This window comes from Gymnodraco acuticeps, unplaced genomic scaffold (genome assembly GCF_902827175.1).
Source record: "Gymnodraco acuticeps unplaced genomic scaffold, fGymAcu1.1, whole genome shotgun sequence".
In the NCBI taxonomy this organism is placed as follows: Eukaryota; Metazoa; Chordata; class Actinopteri; order Perciformes; family Bathydraconidae; genus Gymnodraco; species Gymnodraco acuticeps.
In genome coordinates, this window is record NW_022991130.1 from 911 (window position 1) to 21,982 (window position 21,072).

General features: G+C 41.4%; 1 protein-coding gene across 1 annotated transcript; it reads right to left on the bottom strand.

The window, feature by feature from the left end:
* Window positions 1-212: 212 nt before the first annotated feature.
* Window positions 213-19,158, bottom strand: LOC117560335 (cell division cycle-associated protein 2-like; the record flags this gene model as incomplete). Its single annotated transcript, XM_034237190.1, is given in 8 exon segments — window positions 213-508; window positions 1,897-2,017; window positions 7,979-8,104; window positions 8,456-8,586; window positions 8,944-9,109; window positions 16,935-17,077; window positions 17,371-17,554; window positions 18,779-19,158. Coding segments are annotated over 7 exon segments (1,167 nt in total), but the record flags the coding sequence as incomplete, so codon positions are not given.
* Between the last annotated feature and the right edge of the window lie 1,914 nt (window positions 19,159-21,072).

The following is a 21,072-nucleotide window of genomic DNA, read 5'->3' on the forward strand; positions in this document are numbered from 1 at the left end:
AGACATGGAGAAGAGGGGACACATGTTGATGTAGAAGAGACATGAGAAGAGGGGACACATGTTGATGTAGAAAGAGACATGAAGAAGAGGGGACACATGTTGATGTAGAAGAGACATGGAGAAGAGGGGACACATGTTGATGTAGAAGAGACATGAAGAAGTGGATTTTGTATAATAGGTGACCTTTAAAACATTTCTAGCAGCGTCTTTACCTTTCCTCCCTCCTCCTCCTGAGGGTCCTCTCTCACCGACGGCACTCTGCGGTTGGCGAATGTCGGCGAGGCTCCAAAATCTGTGGGGCTGCTGAGGTCCCGTTGAGTTTGGGATTCAATTCTCTGCGGGGTTTTCAACACCGAGCGCGGGTGTAGGCTCCACCGAGGTGTGGGGGCTCGGGCTGGGGTGGACCCCTTCTTTAGTGGGGTGCTGGGGGGCAGCGCCTTGTCAAAAAACTCAGGAGAGAGCCGACAACCAAATCGCACACTCTTCTTCGTGTTAACCGCATCCTCTCCTGAAAAGACAGAAACACTAACTGCAGCCATTGACCTTTTCTCCCGGTAGAGGCAGAGGGGAAGGACACTTTGCTATTAACTCCTGGTAGCTAGAGACATACAACAAGACATGGAATAAAGGACATCATCTATTGCAGTGGTTCTCAACTGGTGGGTCGCAGATGTGTGAGTGAAGAAAAAATAATTGAACTCTTGAAAAAAAGTCAAACTTCTATTTTGAAGGCCCGATTTTCTAACGCTGTGCATGCAGTGGGCGTTGGACTGGAAGTACCGGAGACCATAAACGGTTTTGAAAACTTCTGTCACTAGTGATCATCTTCTCAATAAAGCATCTTTGCTGATGTGTTTTCGAGTCTTCTGGCCAATCAGAATCAAGATAGTTGCCGGAAGTCCCCACGGAGAATAACTTTGCGGTAGAACTCTTCTTTATACATCCATGGTTACAACTTCAGATACAAATGAACACATAATGAAATATGACCCCCAGTTTGATGATTGACAGGTCACAGAACAATGGGGGCTATCTACCCTTACCCACAATTTAAAGTAAGTCACACAGACTCTCTACTCTTTGCTCTTCTCTCTGTGAGGAGCAGCAAGCTGTCAGAACTAAGTGACAAACAAACAATGGCATAACATATTATTAATATGTCGGATAGTAATAGATTTATTTATTTTCTTCTCGGAGTGTACCAGAATGCGTAGTTTATATGTTAGTATTTCTAAAAATCTCCTGGGGGGAATCCCACCCGGACCCCCCTGCTGGGGTTGAGTTTTCAGCATGCGTGCCTTTTTATATAGTTCAGCTTTGATTCCATCATCTCATTAAACCTTTTTTAAAAGCATACTTTAGTTCTGTGAAGGGATATAAGGGATATATGCACTGTACTTCACTTTAATTAATATTGTATGCTGAAAGGCGTATATATATTACAGCACCATTTCTTGTTGAATAGATTTGAGTGGTTCAAAATGTCAGGTCGCGATTTATTGACAAAGGAAAAAGTGGATCCCGAGGCCTCACCAGTTGAGAACCACTGCTCTATTGCATAGTGAATGACATACATGACATTTTTCTTAACTTAAAAATGCAAAACTAAACACTTAATTTTGTTTGACCTTATTGCTTTCTATCAACTAAATATAGCCTCAACACTGAATAAATATCCACATTAAAAAGGTGGCGATTCATCCATTTAAACCCTCTCAGCTAAAAAACACACTCCAACACAGGAAACTCAAATTCTGTGAACTTCCTGTTGAAAATACAACTGAATATTTCCCTGAAGACACTGCAGGTTGTTATCTGTGCATAAAGCGAACCTCAAGTTGAGCTGAGATTAAAGGATCGTTACTCATGCATTGCCACTGAGAGTGCTGTGTTTACCTGGGGGCTTCACCTCCTGCAGAGAGGGGAGGGAGAAGTGGGAGAAAGCCAGGGATGGAGAAGCGGCAGAAGCTTCACCAGGTGGTGCCTGACCGGGGCTTCGGAGATCAAATACCCTATCCTGTTGAGAGAGAATACATTAGGCCCCCCTTCTGTTGCACTGTAGTTCAAGGGGCTTCACAGAACAGGCTAATAAATCCCCCTTAAAGGTCCCCTATTATACTGTTTTTCATCAATATATTATAGGTCTCAGATATATACAGAACATGTCTCTGAAGTGTTTGGCTCCAAATACCAATCAGATAATTGCAGCATTACCCATAATCCCCTCTGTTTCAGCCCTGTTTCCAAAGAGCTGATTCTCTGTCTGTTACTTTAGATGAAAATAAGGAGCCCCTCCCCACGCCCCTCTGAGAGACATTTGGTTACAAAGAATACAATGGTGCTCTAGGAGGAGATTCAGGTGATAAGGTGTGTGGGGGGGGGGGGGGTTACCTTGGTTGGTGATTGGCTAATGGTTACACAAGACAACAAATTATAGGAGATTTTTTTGTGCATATTACAAGTAAGAGTCAAATTAACTTGCAACATCAAAATGTTTGACCGCTATGGAAAAGTACACTATACACGTTAGGTTTCAGGTTTATTGGCATATTGGACAGCGATTGGGTGTTTTCAAATTGAGACATTCAGTTTATGAAAAGTCCAGACATCTCTACCTTTAGCGGAGAAATGTTAAAACACTCTCTAGCGACAAACTACGTGGATACACAAGTCAGAATCGTCAAGTTCATTCATTTTAGGGGACATAAATATAATAAGTTTAAGTATGAGGTTGTGTAATAAAAACCAGATTCATCTTATTATCCAACTCTTGGTTTCCTTTACATCTCTATACTATAATATTTAAAACTGATCCACAAACAAAAACATGTGGTAAGATCTCGTCTGTAAACAGATTGTTTCTTAGCAACAGCTGTCAGCACTGACCTAAGTGACAAAAGCTTGAAAATATTTGTCGTGGCAGAAATAGCACAGAAATGGTTAGTTAGCATTAGCCCCATCACATTAAATACAGCTGTAGTGGATCGGTAAACAGAGGCCTGTCGTGTCTTAGAAAATGAAGTAAGAACATAAGGACAAGCGGAAACACTCCACAGAGTACTTAAAACTGTCACGGTAACATTTCTAAACATGGTGTTTTCTCTCTTGTTGCCTGCATGACCAGACGTCCTGAGCCTTTTAGGGAAAGACAGCAGTTTGTGGGGGAGGAGACGGTCACAATATTGTAGGTCTGCCTTGTTGTCACCTGCTGTGTGGCTGCAGTGGAGAGGCTTATGATTACTGCTTGTGCTGCCACGGAAGTGTGCTACTGTGGGCAAAGGCCATTACACACTTCATTTAGGAAATTGTGAGCTTGGTTAGTTAACCTTACAGATATCACCCACGTCACTTCCCATTGGCAGATAAAAAACGCTTGAATCTGGTTGTGCTTGTGTCTGTTGTCGGCCTGTTTGTGTTAGAGCGACTACAAGGAGCGACTGAGCTCTACAGAGAATTAAAAGCAACCCATTCGATATGAGGAAAAAAAGGAAATCTACGTCTGTTTTTAAACAGGGAATTCAATTAGCACCCATTTTCAAATATTGTCTGTGGCAGATAAACATTTCTTGGCAGGTCGGTTTCCTTATAGACGAGAGCAGAGGTATGACACTGCCTGGCGTCGTTTTATCATACCTTAAAGCTGTTGTGTCACATATTGCCTTCATGCCTCCACAGAAAGGATGAAAAGCGTCAGTTAATTTGTTTGTATCTGAGGGCAACAGTTTAATTCAGATTGATGTTAACACCAATCGTGAAACGGCTGTAATGTGATGAGTGAAAGGAGTATGCTGCACTAAATGAAAAACACTGATAATCCAGTGTTCGCCTGCGGCCTGCCAATCGTCCACATCGATCCTCTAGAGCAGGGGTGTCAAACTCAAATACACAGTGGGCCAAAATAAGAAAATGGGTACTAGTGGAGGGCCGGACTGGTTCAATGTTTATTGCAGAACTTATTGAAATGAACTTACTGCACATATTAAACCTGGAACTAACAAAGCTTAAATGATTGCCTATAAAAACAACATTACACATTAAATAATCAGTTGCATTCATTTCTTATGGCTCTATCTGCAGCTTTTCCAGAGTCATTTCTTATGATTAAATGTTTCCTCAGGCCAACAACAGCTTCAAAAAAACTATTCCCCTCAAAGAACAAAACAAACATGCCCTGTTGCCGTGAGAAAGAAAGTGCAGAAGAACATCCATTAAACTCAGTGTGCTGCTCTGTGATGCTAGTTCAGATACTTGGCATCTCATCTTGGGTGCAAGTTCATCAATGTTTGGGCTCAGGCTCTGAGCTGAGGAGACCCTCAGGATGGAGTGAAGGTGTGCGTGCAATATACCGGCGGGCCAGATCTAATAGTAATTAGAAATTACCCTGCGGGCCGAAATTAAATCCACCACGGGCCTGATTTGGCCCCCGGGCCTCGAGTTTGACACATGCTCTATTGTTTTTAATGTTGTCATATATTGACGCCAATCATCAATGAGATCGTCTAATTCAAGGTTCAAAGCTTTTATTGGTCATACGTACATAGCTACAGTGTAGTTATGATGATGACAATCTTAGGTCACAGGCTCCTCCAATAGCGCAACACAATAAAACAGATAAAATAGTGCAAGTAAATACAAAAGATAAAATAGTGCAATAGTGATAAATAATTTCTAAATTGCAGTTAGATGAATGTTATGGATGTTGTTTCAAAAGGTCAGGTGTTTAACAGTTAGTTGGGTGGGTAGAAGGGGGTATCATGCACCCCCCTGAAAGGTTAGATAGGTTGGGAGGCTGACATGAAAGCTTGGTTGGTATCCTTAGCTCCTGCTTTAAGAATACTGCTGCGCTCGTAGTTGGCTAATGCTGTGCGTAAAGATTTAAAGCACGACTGATGGTGTTTAGCCTCACAAGCAAAGAGGCCCTTCACTTGTCTTTGAAGTCAAACTAGACCCATATTCTCAGCCCGTGATTCTATTTGCTCCCATGCATTTTCTTTGTTCTTATAAGATGGGAAGTATTCAGGTCTCTCAGTTTTACAATGACCATCTTTGATCTAAACTTTGTCGCAACTAACTAATTTTAGTTCGGGTTTTTTTTTGGTGTGAAGTTCTGTGAACGCAACTTTTCGGAACTATTGTGGGAAAAGTACTCCGGTGTGAAAGCGCCTAAAGACACCCTGTTCTGAGAGCAGCCATCATGTTCCACAGTTTAACCTGTTAAGCCCTGGGCCTATTTTTCAGGCCTCAGGCTTGAAAATGACATGCCCAGAATGAATGATTATATCTTCACAACTAAAAGGGGTATATGAATAATATTTGTTATCAAAGCAATGATACAATAAATAAATCTATCACTACACGACATATTTAAAAAAATGAATGCCATTTTAGTTTTTTGTTACTTTGTTCTGAAAGCTGAACCTGCTGCTCCTCACAGAGAGAAGAGGCTGTGAATTACTTTACATTGTGGATAAGGGTGGATAGCCCCCATTGTTCTGTGTGTCAAAATGAAAGACAGCTCACACATGCAACTAGACATGAGTCTAGTTGAGTTAGCTACTTACCTTGTTTGTTTGAAGGTTGAATGTGTAGCCAAGTTAGCTACTTGTTTGTTTTTGGCGGGAAAAAATGTTCACTACTGCCAGAGCTGTATGCCACAGATACATGTGATCACTTTGGGAATAGTATTATTGTGATCTTTGACCATCAAAACATGGGTCTCGACACATTAGTTGTTCATGTATCTGCAATATTGGCTGAGATAGAGTGAAAAGTGTGAATTCAGTTTTTGGTAATGGTGACACTAATTTGCATAAAAAATACATGCGGGACATCCAGACAACATTTTAACATAGCTCATCATTTTCTACATACTCTTTCCACTTCGGAAACACTGAATATAAGAATATTTCTGTGTCGGTGCAAAATACATCGTTCTTGGTACAAGACTAAAATGCTATTTTCTTGTAATGGCGGCACTAATTAGCCTAATAGCATGCCACAGACACATGTGATCACTTTAAGAATAGTTTTATTGTGTTCCTTGACCCTCAAAACATGGATCTGGATACCTTATTTGTTCAGTTATCTGAAATAATGGCTGAGATATAGTGAAAGGTGTAAAAGAGTGAAACTCGATTTTAGGGTAAATAAACACTAATTTGGGGAAAAAATACACGTGGGACAATTTTTCAACATAGCTAATCGTTTTCTACCCAATTTTTCCAATCTAGAAAAGCTGATTAAAAGTATATTTCAGGGGGGTGCATGATACCCCCTTCTACCCACTAGACTAAGCCTAATTGTTTACCAACGGATCATTGTGTTTGGGCCCCTTGTCGATACAAAAATGCACAGTATCCTTGTTATTTGAATATGACTGGCAAAGACCGAGTACCCAGACGGATTGCTCATGTATTTTAGAAATTATTTATTCTTTCTAAATGAAAATTCCTAAATTAAACATAGTCAGGGAGTTAGACTACTTGATATATTCCATATGTTTATACTGTCTGGTTCCAGTGACTCAGCATTTACAATTCTAAATCGTTCTCCAGAGATTTCAGAAGACGAATCCAATATTGAATGTCGGGGTTACATCTCCAGTGACCTGCTACAGCGGCGATCAATGTTTAAATTGTGGCCGGCCGCCATGAATACATCAATGTTTATTCTGTATGTATGTTTGTATGAAAAGTCTTATAGTCTGCTAGTATTGACTGTGATTTTCTCTCCACTTAAAAAAGAGTAAGGTCATGCTGTTAGTCAGAAGGGATCGTCACAAGGGGAAGGCATGTGAGCAGAATCACAACCTACATTCATTTCTCAGGGAGTCACTTCTAAAGGTTGTGTGTGTGTGTGTGTGTTGCAGTGTGTGTGTGTGTTGCAGTGTGTGTGTGTGTTGCAGTGTGTGTGTGTTGCAGTGTGTGTGTTGCAGTGTGTGTGTGTGTTGCAGTGTGTGTGTGTGTTGCAGTGTGTGTGTGTGTGTGTTGCAGTGTGTGTGTTGCAGTGTGTGTGTGTATGTGTTGCAGTGTGTGTGTTGCAGTGTGTGTGTGTGTTGCAGTGTGTGTGTGTGTGTGTGTTGCAGTGTGTGTGTTGCAGTGTGTGTTGCAGTGTGTGTGTTGCAGTGTGTGTGTTGCAGTGTGTGTGTGTGTGTGTTGCAGTGTGTGTGTTGCAGTGTGTGTGTGTGTGTGTGTTGCAGTGTGTGTGTGTTGCAGTGTGTGTGTTGCAGTGTGTGTGTGTGTTGCAGTGTGTGTGTGTGTGTGTGTTGCAGTGTGTGTGTGTGTGTGTGTGTGTGTGTTGCAGTGTGTGTTGCAGTGTGTGTGTTGCAGTGTGTGTGTGTGTTGCAGTGTGTGTGTGTGTGGTGTGTTGCAGTGTGTGTGTGTGTGTGTGTTGCTGTGTGTGCAGTGTGTGTGGCTGTGTGTGTTGCAGTGTGTGTTGCAGTGTGTTGCAGTGTGTGTTGCAGTGTGTGTTGCAGTGTGTTGCAGTGTGTGTTGCAGTGTGTGTTGCAGTGTGTGTTGCAGTGTGTGTTGCAGGGTGTGTTGCAGTGTGTGTTGCAGTGTGTGTTGCAGTGTGTGTTGCAGTGTGTGTTGCAGGGTGTGTTGCAGTGTGTGTTGCAGTGTGTGTTGCAGTGTGTGTTGCAGGTGTGTTGCAGTGTGTGTGTTGCAGTGCGTGTTGCAGTGCGTGTTGCAGTGCGTGTTGCAGTGTGTGTTGCAGTGTGTGTGGCAGTGTGTGTGCAGTGTGTGTTGCAGTGTGTGTGTGTGTGTTGCAGTGTGTGTTGCAGTGTGTGTTGCAGTGTGTGTTGCAGTGTGTGTTGCAGTGTGTGTGGCAGTGTGTGTTGCAGTGTGTGTTGCAGTGTGTGTTGCAGTGTGTGTTGCAGTGTGTGTTGCAGTGTGTGTTGCAGTGTGTGTTGCAGTGTGTGTTGCAGTGTGTGTTGCAGTGTGTGTTGCAGTGTGTGTTGCAGTGTGTGTTAGGATCTAACCTGTTGCTTGTTAGCATGGGAACCGGCGAGGATCTCAAAGTCATCGTGAAGGTTTTGGGATATAAGCACAGCGTGGGCCTCGTGCCCAGTTTCACTGGATGTCAGCGTCCCCGTTTCTTCCTTCTCCTGTGGACAGAAATAAGAATTCACTGTTTGTATTCTGCCTCAAAGCACCACGACAGCAAGAACACAATATTTCTGTGGATACAGGAAATGGGAATTTATCAAACTGCTGTTTTAGCTTTGAAAACCTCATATTGCATTTTACGAATAGAAGCTTTAGACAAAGGCAAAACAAATGTGATGATAAATAAATAAACAAACGTCAGCACTTGAGTGAGTTTGTCTCTTTTTGGATGCTGAAAAGTTCACTGAAAACTAGCATTCAGTTAAAAATAAATCAGCAGATTCAAAGGAGACAGAGAGGGAAAACCTTTTAGGTAAATTATTTAAAGCAGTCAAGTTAAGAGTCAGTACCTCCTGCTCCTTCAAACTGAAGGGGGGGGTAGGAGCCTCTCTAAACTCCATCTTGCAGCCCAGGCGCTTCCTCTTGCTGGGTGGCATCTTTGGGGGGAGGTTCTCCTTCCCTTCAGAAGGGCTGTTCCCATCTGACCGGGATACAGACAAACATGGAAATAACATGTAAATAAACAAACGGGACTTTGGGACACCTCCGTTAAAGATAAAACAGCACATATCAAATAAACATATCGTAACAAAAACACAGCTTGAATTCCAACTTTGAAGAAAAGTTGATCAAAGCACGGGAGACAACGTTTCACTTTGGCATCAACCAGCTCAGAAACGTGTTGATGACGCTAATCAGAAGGAAAGTCTGCTGTAACAGAGTTTATACTGCGCTGTGCATTAATCCACCGCCTCCAGACATCATAATAAAACCCTACTGGCATAGATCCTTGTTGAGGAATGAAACTATTAATCCTGTAGCAATGAGGCGGCCTCACCAGACAGATAATCTCTTGTCTTGATGCATCCTCCAGTGTTGCTGTCCTGCTTTGGCACGGGATCACAGATCACACTCTCCTCCACATCCATCAGGCTCCGGAAACTGGCCATCTTCTGCCTCAGCGTGGTGTTTATTTGGGGAAGTAAAGGCCCACTCATGACGTGCTGAGGAGAAACAAACACATTCGCTCAGTGATGAAGCCTGACAGGCCATACACTCCTGAAGTTACACGAGTGGTATTACCAACAGGCAGGACATCGATCACACACCACACACACTGCCCATGAATAATACAAGTTATCCGTTCCCACAGAATTCAATTCTATTTGTGGGGGCACCCCCCCGGCGGGCACCCCCCCTCCCGCGTTGTAAATGAGTGAGCCACACCGGAGTTGAGGATCTGTGGGGTTTATTCTCCCAAAATATAATTAGCAGATGCCTTATTCCAAAGTGATTTACATTAGATTACATACATTTAATGACATTCTCCCTGGAGTAACTGAGGGCTAAGTGCCGAGTTCAAATCCCGCCTGGAACACCACGACTAGGATGTCTAACAAACAAACAAAATACAATTTGGCTCGGCTACACAACGCTTCAGATGTTCAGACAATGTGCAAAGTTTGCAGCCTACTTGTTGCAAAGTTTGCACCCTTTGTCTTGACATCCGATTTTACGGGGCTTCCTGAACAAATATTCTAATGCCCCATCTTATGGGAAGGCCTCAGGACAGGGTCCATTTATGGAGATCTTCAAGCAAGCAGCCAGGTGTTCTCCTTGGAGCTGGTTTCGGAGGTCTGTTTTCACCTGAGGATGAAGCCAAATGGAATACCACAAACTGAACTAATAACGAAAATGTATAATAATTTGTTGTGCTTTTCAAAGTGATGCTTTTTCTGTTCATCGCCGAGAAATCGCGTTCACAGTTGACACTAGAAACGGGGATAACTAGTCCTATGCCCACAAGGAGGCTCAGGCAGGGGTAGAGCTCAACCCATTCATCAAATTGACCATGCTGTGTGTGGTATAGCCATGGCTTAGGCCCCGGCCACACGAGGATGATAGCGGTAAAACGCATATGCAATCGCAAACAAGCTTCCGTCCACACGCAATAGACACCGGAAAGTTTCTGTCCACACGAGACCGCTCCGTTTAGCTCCAACCGCTGGAGAAGCTGCAGTACATATGCCGAGCCTGTACGTGGCGCTGTAACTTCCTCCACAAAAGCAGCGAAGAAGCATGGTTGTCATGGTTGCCCTTCTGTTTATTCTACGCGGTGGGGGCCGAGGGAACCGGGCAGAGTTTTTCGCCAGTCAACGTGTATTAAAGTTTAAATCTTCCAGACAAAATTATAAAAATGCTGGTCAAAGGTCTTCTTAGTTATTTATTGAGCTTTAAAACAAATGAATAACGACTCTATATATTATAATAATAAAATACACGGAGCCTCTCTTTTTCCTCCCTCTCTTCGGACAGCACCAGTGTCTGTTTCATGCAGCAGCTGATCCAGTAATGAGTGACCCGGCCGACAGTAAAAATAAACATATTTATAACTAGTTTAGGTAGTTTGAGAGGTAATTAAAATAGCTAAGGGTGATGATCGGACTTGAAGTGTGTTTTGCTCCGTTCACCGCTGCATCAGAGAGGGAGGAGCTGCAGGTGAGCAGAGCTGCGTGTCTCCGTCCTGTCAGATTAGACTTCACTTGCGTTTATGTCCATATCGAGAGAAAGATAAATAATCTGAATTCAGTGTGCAGTTTACTTTGACGCGGGGGTGAGCAGCAGAGGTGGGGAGAGGCCTCATCATCATCAGAAAATGATCGTATAGGGCGTACACACGGAGCCGTTGGACCCCCCAGAGCGTTGCGTATGCTGTTCTATCCACCTTCGGACCCGTTATCGTTTAGTGCCATATTCTGTCGTCCTAGTGTGGCCGAATGGTCTATATGCAGGGGTGCACATAACTTTTTTGCCCTGGTTCTCAAAGGAGCACCTGGAGATGTTGCTTGGTGCTCATCCTTTAAAATGAAATAAACCGTAACTTTTGAGGGGGTCTTGACTTTATTTGCCAGACACACGGCACTGAACACACATGCAGAGGTGAACACACGACAACATTAGCACGACCAGTAATCCTACAAGCTGTCCCTCCTGACTGTTCTCCTCACTGTCTTCCTCTCTGTCAGACATGGTAGCTGATGATGTAGGTCTACTACTTTCTCTCTGGTTGAGTCTGTGATTAGCTGCTTGCATCCACAAGTCAACAGCTGGTTTTGGGTCGAAAGCCTCTGTTGTCATCTTAGACAAGTGGATGTAATCAAATAAGTATGTGAACATAACCAATAGCCTACCATAGCCAATAACAAATTAATGTAACTTATTTTATTTGTGTTGTTCATTCATATCTTATTTTACCTTAACATTTATTTATGCTTTTTTTTTTTTAATCTCTCCTGGAATGATTTCAAACCTGTTTATCCCAATAATTATAAAGGAGTGCCTTGGAAATATGTCTTTACATAAATTGTGACCAAACTGTTTGAACTTAGACTAAAGTGAACTATCTAAACACTCCACAGTCCTTTACCTCACTGAGCTGTAGTTATCAGCCTCTCAGTCTGACTGGAGAGGACTCTCCCTCCACATTATTGTAGAAACATCTTCTTCTTATCTCCATTAGAGCAGCTAGCATGGCACCAGATTCTAATAACAACACCGGGCGGTGCGCCCTTCTCTCTCTCCCTCGCTCACTCGCATTTTGGCTGTGAGCGCCAGATAATCCAACATCCCCCATTTTCATCACTTACAGCGCCCATCGTACAGGGCAAATGAAAGGTGGAACCGGGGTGAAAAGGGTGTTACATTTACTTAATTGTGAATATTGTTACATCAAGGCCGAAAATTAGGATGAGCCCCAACGGTCAAAAATGTTTTTTTCCCTCCCAGAACTGCCAGCGCAGCGCCTCCACAGATCTGGCGCCCGCCTAGGCGAACATCTATAACGCCAGTGCTACGGGCCGGCACTGAGTTCATATGCAACTCGCAAATATCTTTCTCCTCTTTTCTCTTCTCTCTCAATTTTGGTACGCAAATGCGCCTTTTTTTCAAATGACCCGGTGCTCTTTTTTTGGCGGAGGTGCGCGCACCAGTTATGTGCAGCCGTGTCTATATGACACAAAACGGTAACGGAAAAGACCGTTATCGTCCTCGTGTGGCCGGGGCTTTAAAATGGAGGCATATTCAACAGGGCTCGACATTAACGACTGCCCGGGGCCATCTAGTATTTAGCTCAGGCAATGAAGCCTCACCTGCTAGATGCCCGATCGGGCAATCTATTATGCCAGTATCATGCAGCTCGCGGATCCAGTAATGAGTAACCCAACAGTGAAACTAAACATATCTATAACTAGTTTAGGTAGTTTGAGAGGTCATTAAAATAGCTACGTGTGCTATTCTAACCTGAAGTGTGTGTTTTGTCCGCTCACCGCTGCATGTGATCATGCAGAGCTGCGTGTCCACTCGTCAGCAGCAGCTGGTCTCTCTCCCGTCAGATTAGACTTCACTCGCGTTTATGTCCATATCGATCAGATCCAGCTAGTTCTAGCTAACGATATGACTACCTGCTTATTAAAAGACACCTAAACAATAAGTGTCGCTATGCAACTGGGTGAGGCCACAAAGTATAGCGCAGCATTATGCATATGTTTACATGCCCACCGGAACCCAGAAGCATTACCAACAGATCAACGCACAATCAACCCACACCGGACATCTCCTTCTCCACATTAAGTGTTAGACATTAGAATTGACTATTCATGTCTGTCACATACTCTTCTTGTGTGTCACATAAGTGGCGCAACTGAAGAGGATGCGCTCGGCTCCTCTCGACTGCTGCTCGGTCAGCTTCCGGATGAGGAGGCATTCGTTCGACCAACTTACAGTAGATAACATTACAAACATTTTTAACAGGGGCCATAATAGTGTAAATAATGTTTGTTTTGGCAGTTATAACTGAATGTAATGTTTTCTACTTTTTTCCAGATGGAAAGTGTCTTGACCAACAACTTAAGTATTTCTTATAGCTATGCAGGGCATGCAAGCGAGCAAACACAAACAAGAACAAACAAACAAACAAGTGAAATGAAGAATACAATAGAAATTGTACAATATAATATTGTGGTGGTTCATCTTATAATTCAGTCTAGAGAATGCACCAGACAGCATCTAAGACCTGCAAACATCTACATTGTCTAGGGGGAGGCCCCCCAAAACCTTGCCATGAGCATTTTTCAGGGCAATCTCTATTGGGCTCAGGGCCATCTGTAAATTAGCTTGAGGCGCGTTTCCACTGCAGGCCTCGCTCGGTTTGGTTAGGCCTTATTAGGCCCACGATTTAGTCGGGCCAGAAAAAAGGTGAAAAAGTAGCCCCGGGCCAAAACTAGGCCATGTGGAAACGCAACCAAAAACGGGCCCCCAAAATCCTTAATGTCATGAACTGTTCAACCACTCTGGATCAAATCCAGTGCGTCTATGCTTGCTTCCCAATTACAGAAATGAGGCACAGACAAATAGAAATGATGCCTCAGAAATCTGGTTTTCTGACCAGCTTCTATATCTCTGTGTTTTCTGTCAATCTCACCTGCTGCTTCTGAGCTAGCTGGCTCTGCCACGGCTCCCTGACCCTCTCTTGCTGCTACACTAGCACTGGTTTGAAGCCTGGAAAATATTTCAAACAAATTAATTGGATAGCTAATCACACTGGTCGGACTGTTCAGCTTTCCCGCGTGTGTCCCACCAACGTGTGTTTCTATAGGTACTTAATGCTAATACCTCTGTTCCAGGCTGTGTTTGCTCCTCTTCAAGATGAGCCCGTTTCTGCCTCTGAAAATATGTTTCTATATTCATCTGGTGTGAGGGAGCAAACATCATTCAGCGTCAGAGTTAAAGAATTAAATGCAGTCGGTAGTTGACTAACGTTAGGAGCGCTATAATGTTACACAGCGTGCTAACCTCGACAACCTAGCTAGCAACTAGCTTGCTAGGCTCCTTTCATGCTTGTTAGCTAATAACTTATTTGAAGAGCTGGGTCTCCGCGATTTACAGCGTGATACGAACAGAGAGACTAACTTATCATAGTTAACTTGAATACATCCATTTTGGACAAATGTATGCATATACCATATACCATATACGCCGCTGTGTGGACGGGCGGGTGATTCTCCGGCACGCGGCATCTGGTTTCAAACTTCAGAAATGTCTTGCAGAGATGAGGGGGCGGGGCTAAGGGGCCGTTGAGAGCAAAGAGCACGCAAAGAGGGGCTGAGCGGGTAACTGCGCTCCACAACGAAATGTTATTTTATTCAAAAAAAAAAAAAAAATTGGAAAACATTTTTTTTTTTACGAGATCTATTTGTGGTGGACGATATTTAATTGTGGTGGCCCGCCACAAATAAATCAATATATGGGAAACACTGGAGCAATGCTTCTTCTTACAGTTACGTCACAATATTCTTTCAATTAGGATAACACATTAGTTAAAAAATACTTTCCTTCAAGCGTCATTCGACTCTAAAGGGATTTGTATTTATTAGGCTATTTCACAACTAGGGAAAGTGCACATTAATAAGCATTGCTGTAAATGCACTTGTGTTTGCAAAGAGGCATATTTTAATCTGTAGTCCCTGGTCAGATCATTCAGTCGCCCTAAAAATTAATTATAATATTAAAAAAAGTGATCACAATTTATAAAAAATGTGCAACAAAGGAGACTCCATATAAAGGGAATGCAAATAAAAACAAACATGCATATTAGAAAGCGACAGGTTGCATTAGACAGAAGTACAGACAGTATATTGCAATTTATATAATTAAATGTGTGGATCCTTCAGTGTCACTCACCCGCTGCAGACTAGATATTTGGTTGTACACAAAGTAACTTCTTAAACCACCTCTGCATCATACTGCACTTCTAAACTCTCCATTTATATTCTCACTGGGTTCCAAACATTCACAGTTCCACATGTACATATGGCTAAATGCAAAGCTCTCATTGGGATCCTTATCATAAGCCATGTGCTGGTGAGCAGACTCCTGTCATTGGCTAATGTGCCAAGAGCCCAGCTCCTGTCCTTGATTGGTCAGAAACATATTATCTTAAGCAATAGGCGCTTTCACACCGCAGTACTTTTCCCACAAATGTTCATGAGCACTTAGTTCATGAGAACTCTGTAGTTCCCATGAACTAAGTTCAGATCGCGTTCACACCGGAATAAGTTCCCTGGGGGAGGATTAGGCAAATGAAGCAGCTGACGTCACTTATTTTTCTTATTCTGCTTTGGGTTTACTGGCAGGCCGCAAACAACTTCACGGCGTATACTGCCACCCAAAGTCCCCGGCCGGAAGTCCCCGGAGTTGGGGACTGGCTTCAGTAGAAGCTGCTGGGACTCCCAGCAGCTTCTACTGAAGCCTTCCGAGTAAATCGCCAGAACACCGACATCTCCACATCTCCACCGCTCCCATGTTTTCTTTTGTGTTGCCATAAATTAATCTCTCTGCGTTTGTGCGCTGGGCTAATGCTAATAATGCTAATGCAAGGATAATAAAATGGCAGCTTCACAAAACTTTTTTTAAATTTTACGGGGCGTGGTTTGCAATCCGCCCAGCCAATCAGACATAGGAACCGGAAAAGGGGGTAAAAAGGTTCTGATTAACTAATTTCAGTTCCGGCTCTTTTTGGTGTGAACGCGACATTTCGGAACTATATCGGAACTAAAGTGGGAAAAGTACTGCGGTGTGAACGCGCCTATTGAGCTAGTGTAGAACTCTCCTTAATGATGTTGTCATATAGACTTCAGCTTAACACATATTATGCTAAATTAAGAAGCATTTAGTATGACTCAAATGATCATAACTGTGAACATATGCTGATGTTAACCAACTTTTAACAGCAGAAATAATCCATTAAAAAAGGTAGAATCAGATGCCGTCTATTGTTAGTTTACCAAAAATATGCTTTAGGGAAAGAAGTGAATTATGGGGTAGAAATGTCTTTAAAACTGTAATTTGATGTTTATTTGTTTTAATGCCATATAGACATGTTACTGTTAGAGTACACTGTGTCTGACCAATAACTTGTAATATCCACTCTCAGGCATAAAGGGTGCAAGTCTTTGATTATTAAATATTGGGTGAGGGATCACTTTCATGAGCTCTCTATTCGGCGGTTACTTTATAAGTATGGAAACCTTGCGAGTCCTGGCGAAGATAGGCAGCAGCAGTTAAAGAACACAAACAACAACAATAACAGAGAACATATATGGTCACACTCAGAGCATCATCATAAAAGGCATCTACAGACAGAGCTGCTGCTTCTCGGTCATTAGGAAGTACTTTAAACTTGTTTAGAGGGACCAGCTCCCTGAGATTCAGTTAGTGTTACAGCTGGTTCCAAGCAAATGGAGCCGCTTTATTTAAAAGCATTTGCTAGTTCAAACAATTCATACATTTCTGCTCTGTTTATTTGCTGCTTTCAACTGATAGCAGTCAACACAGGAGGAAACACTTATCTCACTGTGTGCTAATGACAAATTAATGTTTGTATTTGGTACCAGATCAAAATAAGCTAATCTTACATAAACTCATCTGAAGTCTCCTTTTGAAGCTGGAGTGAAATGGCCTGAAAGAAAGTTATTTAACCGAGTGCACATACAGCATATGAATATTTACTGTGGATGTGCAATACTGCTATTCGTGTAAAACTACTAGTAGTAATGGCAGTGAGGCCAGTCTTTGTATGCATCTGATGATGAACAAAACCGTACAGACGCCACACGGTCACATACAGAATCAGTCATAGATGTCGGTTTCAATATTTGATGACAGAGAGCCCATCAAACGCCTGGCTGCAATCTGAACATTGACTCACACCCCAATATGATGTGGCAGCAGGGGTGCAAGATGTTCTCATCTGCACCCTGAGAAAGATCTCACCTCTGGAGTTCTGGAGCCTGGCGGTGGCGGAGTCCTCATCCTGTGCTGTGCCATGAAGCGTATCAGGGAGTTGGTCTCTGGGGAGCCTCGGACACCAACGGAGGACCTCCGCCTAGCCTTCAATTGTGCCAGACGAGACTTATCTATAGAAGAGGGGAAAGAATGACACTTCAGTAAAAAATCAATAGTTGCCGTACGCAGGAAATACAAAATTCCCTGTGATGTTTCTTTGCCTCTGATTGAACGCCTCAGTGGTGATGTATAGTGCTGAATTTGTTTCTTTTTGGAAGGTGTACATACTAATATTACTGGTTATAAAATGACCTACAGTAAATGTAAAAATGTATGGTTTCTTACAGTTGTGTGCCTGATATATACAAAGTAAACACGCATGTAAACAAGCAGATTAACATAAAATAAAGACCAGTGCTCTCACCTTTGTGGTTTGGTAATGATGACACTGGAGTAAAGCTCTTGACAGAGATGCCAAACTGACACGGCGTGAGGTTGCAGAATATCATGGGGGCGGTGGTGTCATTTAAAACTGGACGAGAGTACCCTTTTGAGGGGGTCAACATGTTCTCCTGATCTCCATCAGTACTATTTTCTAGGGTAGCCATCTGCATAGACAATTTGAAAATAGCTTAATTACACCATGAGCAAATGTAACGTAGAATCACATTGGTTGTTAGTAGTATTGACAAGGGGAAATGTAACATGGTTAACAGGTCGCTAAAGTCATCTGTATCTTCTATAGAGGAGCAAAAATAACTGAACTTAAAAGTAGAACTATCAGGGTGTAGGAATACTCTGGTAGTAAAAGTCCTGCAATGAAAATATTACTCAAGTTAAAGTACAAAAGTATTACCATCAAAATATACTTTAAGTATGTCAGTGTACTCAGCCGTGGAACACACTCCAAAACCTCATAGAAGATGGAACCGTGTGTGTGTGTGTGTGTGTGTGGAAAGGGGGAAATGTAACATGGTTAACAGGTCGCTAAAGTCATCTGTATCTTCTACAGAGGAGCAAAAATAATTATTACAGAATAATGTATATAGTATGTTTTGATTATAAATATTGATGCATTAACTTGTTTATCAAGGATGGTAAAGGTGCAGTTTTAATTACTTTGTATATTGTAGGGTAGCTAGTTAACATTACTCCAGGTGTAACTAAAGTATTATTTAAGTGTTGATTACATTTCACATTATTGATACAAATCTGCAAAGAAACTAAGACATTAAATAAAAGTGGTGGGGGACAAGTACATGATTTACCTCTGAACTGTAGTGGAGTAGAAGTACTAAGTAGCAGACAATTGAAATACTCAAGTAAAGTACAAGTAACTCAAAACTGTGCTTAAGTAAATGTACTTTACATCACTGATTTTCTTAATATTTAGTTACAATCAGGCTCATGCTTGTAGGTCATAACAGTTAACAGTTGTGTGAATTAAACATGTATGTGAATAACGTCAATAACGTTTAAAAAATAGTAATGTTTCAAATACTTTTCCCAGCATGATACTTATAAAGTAAGCTAGCATCCTGCTAACATTAACAAACTCTGCTAACACTTAGCAACCATTGGCTAGCTCAAAATACCCAGCGTGTTCTTCATAATAAATGCGAGTATTGAATGGATGATTAACTAAATCATAAAGTATTACACAGGTTAAATAAATACAGTAGATATATACAAGTGACCTAACGTTTTTATCGCCAACTATCTCTGAAAATTAGCACGAATGCTAATAGTTGATTAGCTTCCCATCTCTTCATATGGGACGTTAGCTCACAATAGCAACATTTTAGTTAACATCATAAGGTGACAATGCTTACCTGGCAAATAATAGTGATGTCTCCTGCGTGTATTTATAACAATACAAAAATGGAAAACACATGTATTGCTAACTGTGTTATAGAAAAATAAAAAACATCTCAATAGATGTTTGAGGTTAAGAATACAAACGATAAAATCCGAGAGCAATTCAAATCTCGCTCCTAACGAGAGCCAGTGAGATCCCTCCGCGTAAAGTCTCTTAACTCTTGAAAACAAACACTTATAGAACTTCAAAAAAAATGCCGTGTATTTTGTATCCTTGTCAAAAAATGTAAAATATTAATAACAAAGGCATGTATTAGTAAAACAAAATGTCGATATAAAGTAAGAAACTGTATCGTTGGGAGAGAACTAACTTCCGTATTTTTAACGTCTTGAAAAGCACCGGAACTCGTTTAGTATGAATTGGCCAATAGAAATGTCCGACATTATATCACGTGACATCAAGAGTCAAATCAGGAAAAACAATACATGCACTTAAGTTTCCTGCTATTTTCTTGATTATATTAAGAATGTATTTATATTTATTTATGTATTCATTTATATATTTTAGTTTTTTTAAATCACTTTTTCTTCTTTTTAATCTATTCATTACTTTGGCACCGCACTTATACATACTATTTTTTTTACACACATGCAACACATGAAAGAAGATGATTGATAGATAGATAGATAGATAGATAGATAAATAGATAGATAGATAGATACATAGATATATATATAGATACATAGATAGATAGGTAGGTCTATAGATAGACAGATAGACAGATAGATAGATAGATAGATAGATAGATAGATAGATAGATAGATAGATAGATAGATAGATAGATAGATAGATAGATAGATAAATAGATAGATAGATAGATAGAAAGATAGATATTAATGATATTTACAAAGGGGGATTTTTGATTGCAAAGTCATGATTAATGTGGGTAAATTGGCCACGTACAACAGAAAATATCATCACTTTATGTAATGCAGCCTTAAAAACCAGGGAAAGTAACATTTATGCCATGATGCCATAAACACAATTTAAGACAAGATCTAGTTTCATATCACAATATCGAAAAAATATTGATTCCCTAGACCTACTGTGGGTTTACATAACTTACACAGCATACTATAAAATCAACAAGGCCCAGAAAGTGGGTGAACTGTGGTCGAGTCTTGGAAAAATCAGTAAAGCCCCCTCACAGAAGACAGTCACATACACACACTCACCTGACACACACACACACACACACACACACACACACACACACACACACACACACACACACACACACACACACACACACACACACACACACACACACACACACACACACACACACACACACACACACACACACACACACACACACACACACACACACACACAGTTCCATCTTCTGTGAGGCTTTGGAGTGTGTTCCTCGGCTGAGTACACTGACATCAGATGCGACAGTGAGCCTCTCTCCGCAGCTGGGACTGTGGACCACATGAGACGTGTGGCTTCTTCTGTTGACACCAGGCAAGGCTGTGCAAGTCGATGAAAGCTTCTCTGTTCTAGTTCTTGTGCAGCACTGGCTGGGGAAATGAAACAACTCCAGACATCCATAGGTGAAAAAAGACTCTGTGTAGGAGTTCCTGTCCAATGCGAGTTGTTCACAATCCAAAATATATTATTTTTAGAAAAAAGAATGTCCAACACAATACAAACATCTGTATATGATATAAGCAATCCTCTTATTTTGGGTTTTGAGTTAGGATGTTTCTACACTTTTTAACTGTCTTTCAGGTGAGATACTTCAGGCAAAACATTTTTGTTTCATGCACTAGTGAAAAGAATACATCCAAAAAACACATTTAGATGTTTGTATGACTAACTTGGTTTATTTACGTCTGTAGATTTCATTCGAGATGTACCAAAAGTTAATTTTAGATGATGCATAATTTGCATATTTATGTAACAATTCAGAGAACCTTGTAATATTGTAATCAACTTGGGACGTTTCATGGTAATATCTGTCAGTGTATTTCTATCCCTTTTCCCTGTAGTGCCCTGCATAATATATCATATTTTCATGGAGTTTTTTCTCATACCCTGAGCCAGATATCTCCTCTTCACTATCACTGGCATACACCACACTTTTCCAGTTACATTCTTCCCTATATTCTGAATGTTTTTACCAAGGGTGTTTTTTCATATATCATTCATAGACTGATTTACATTAAAATGTTTGCTAAAATTATATCAAAAGGTTTTAGTTATTTTCAAATTGCGTTGAGCATTTTCTGATTTGTGGATTTA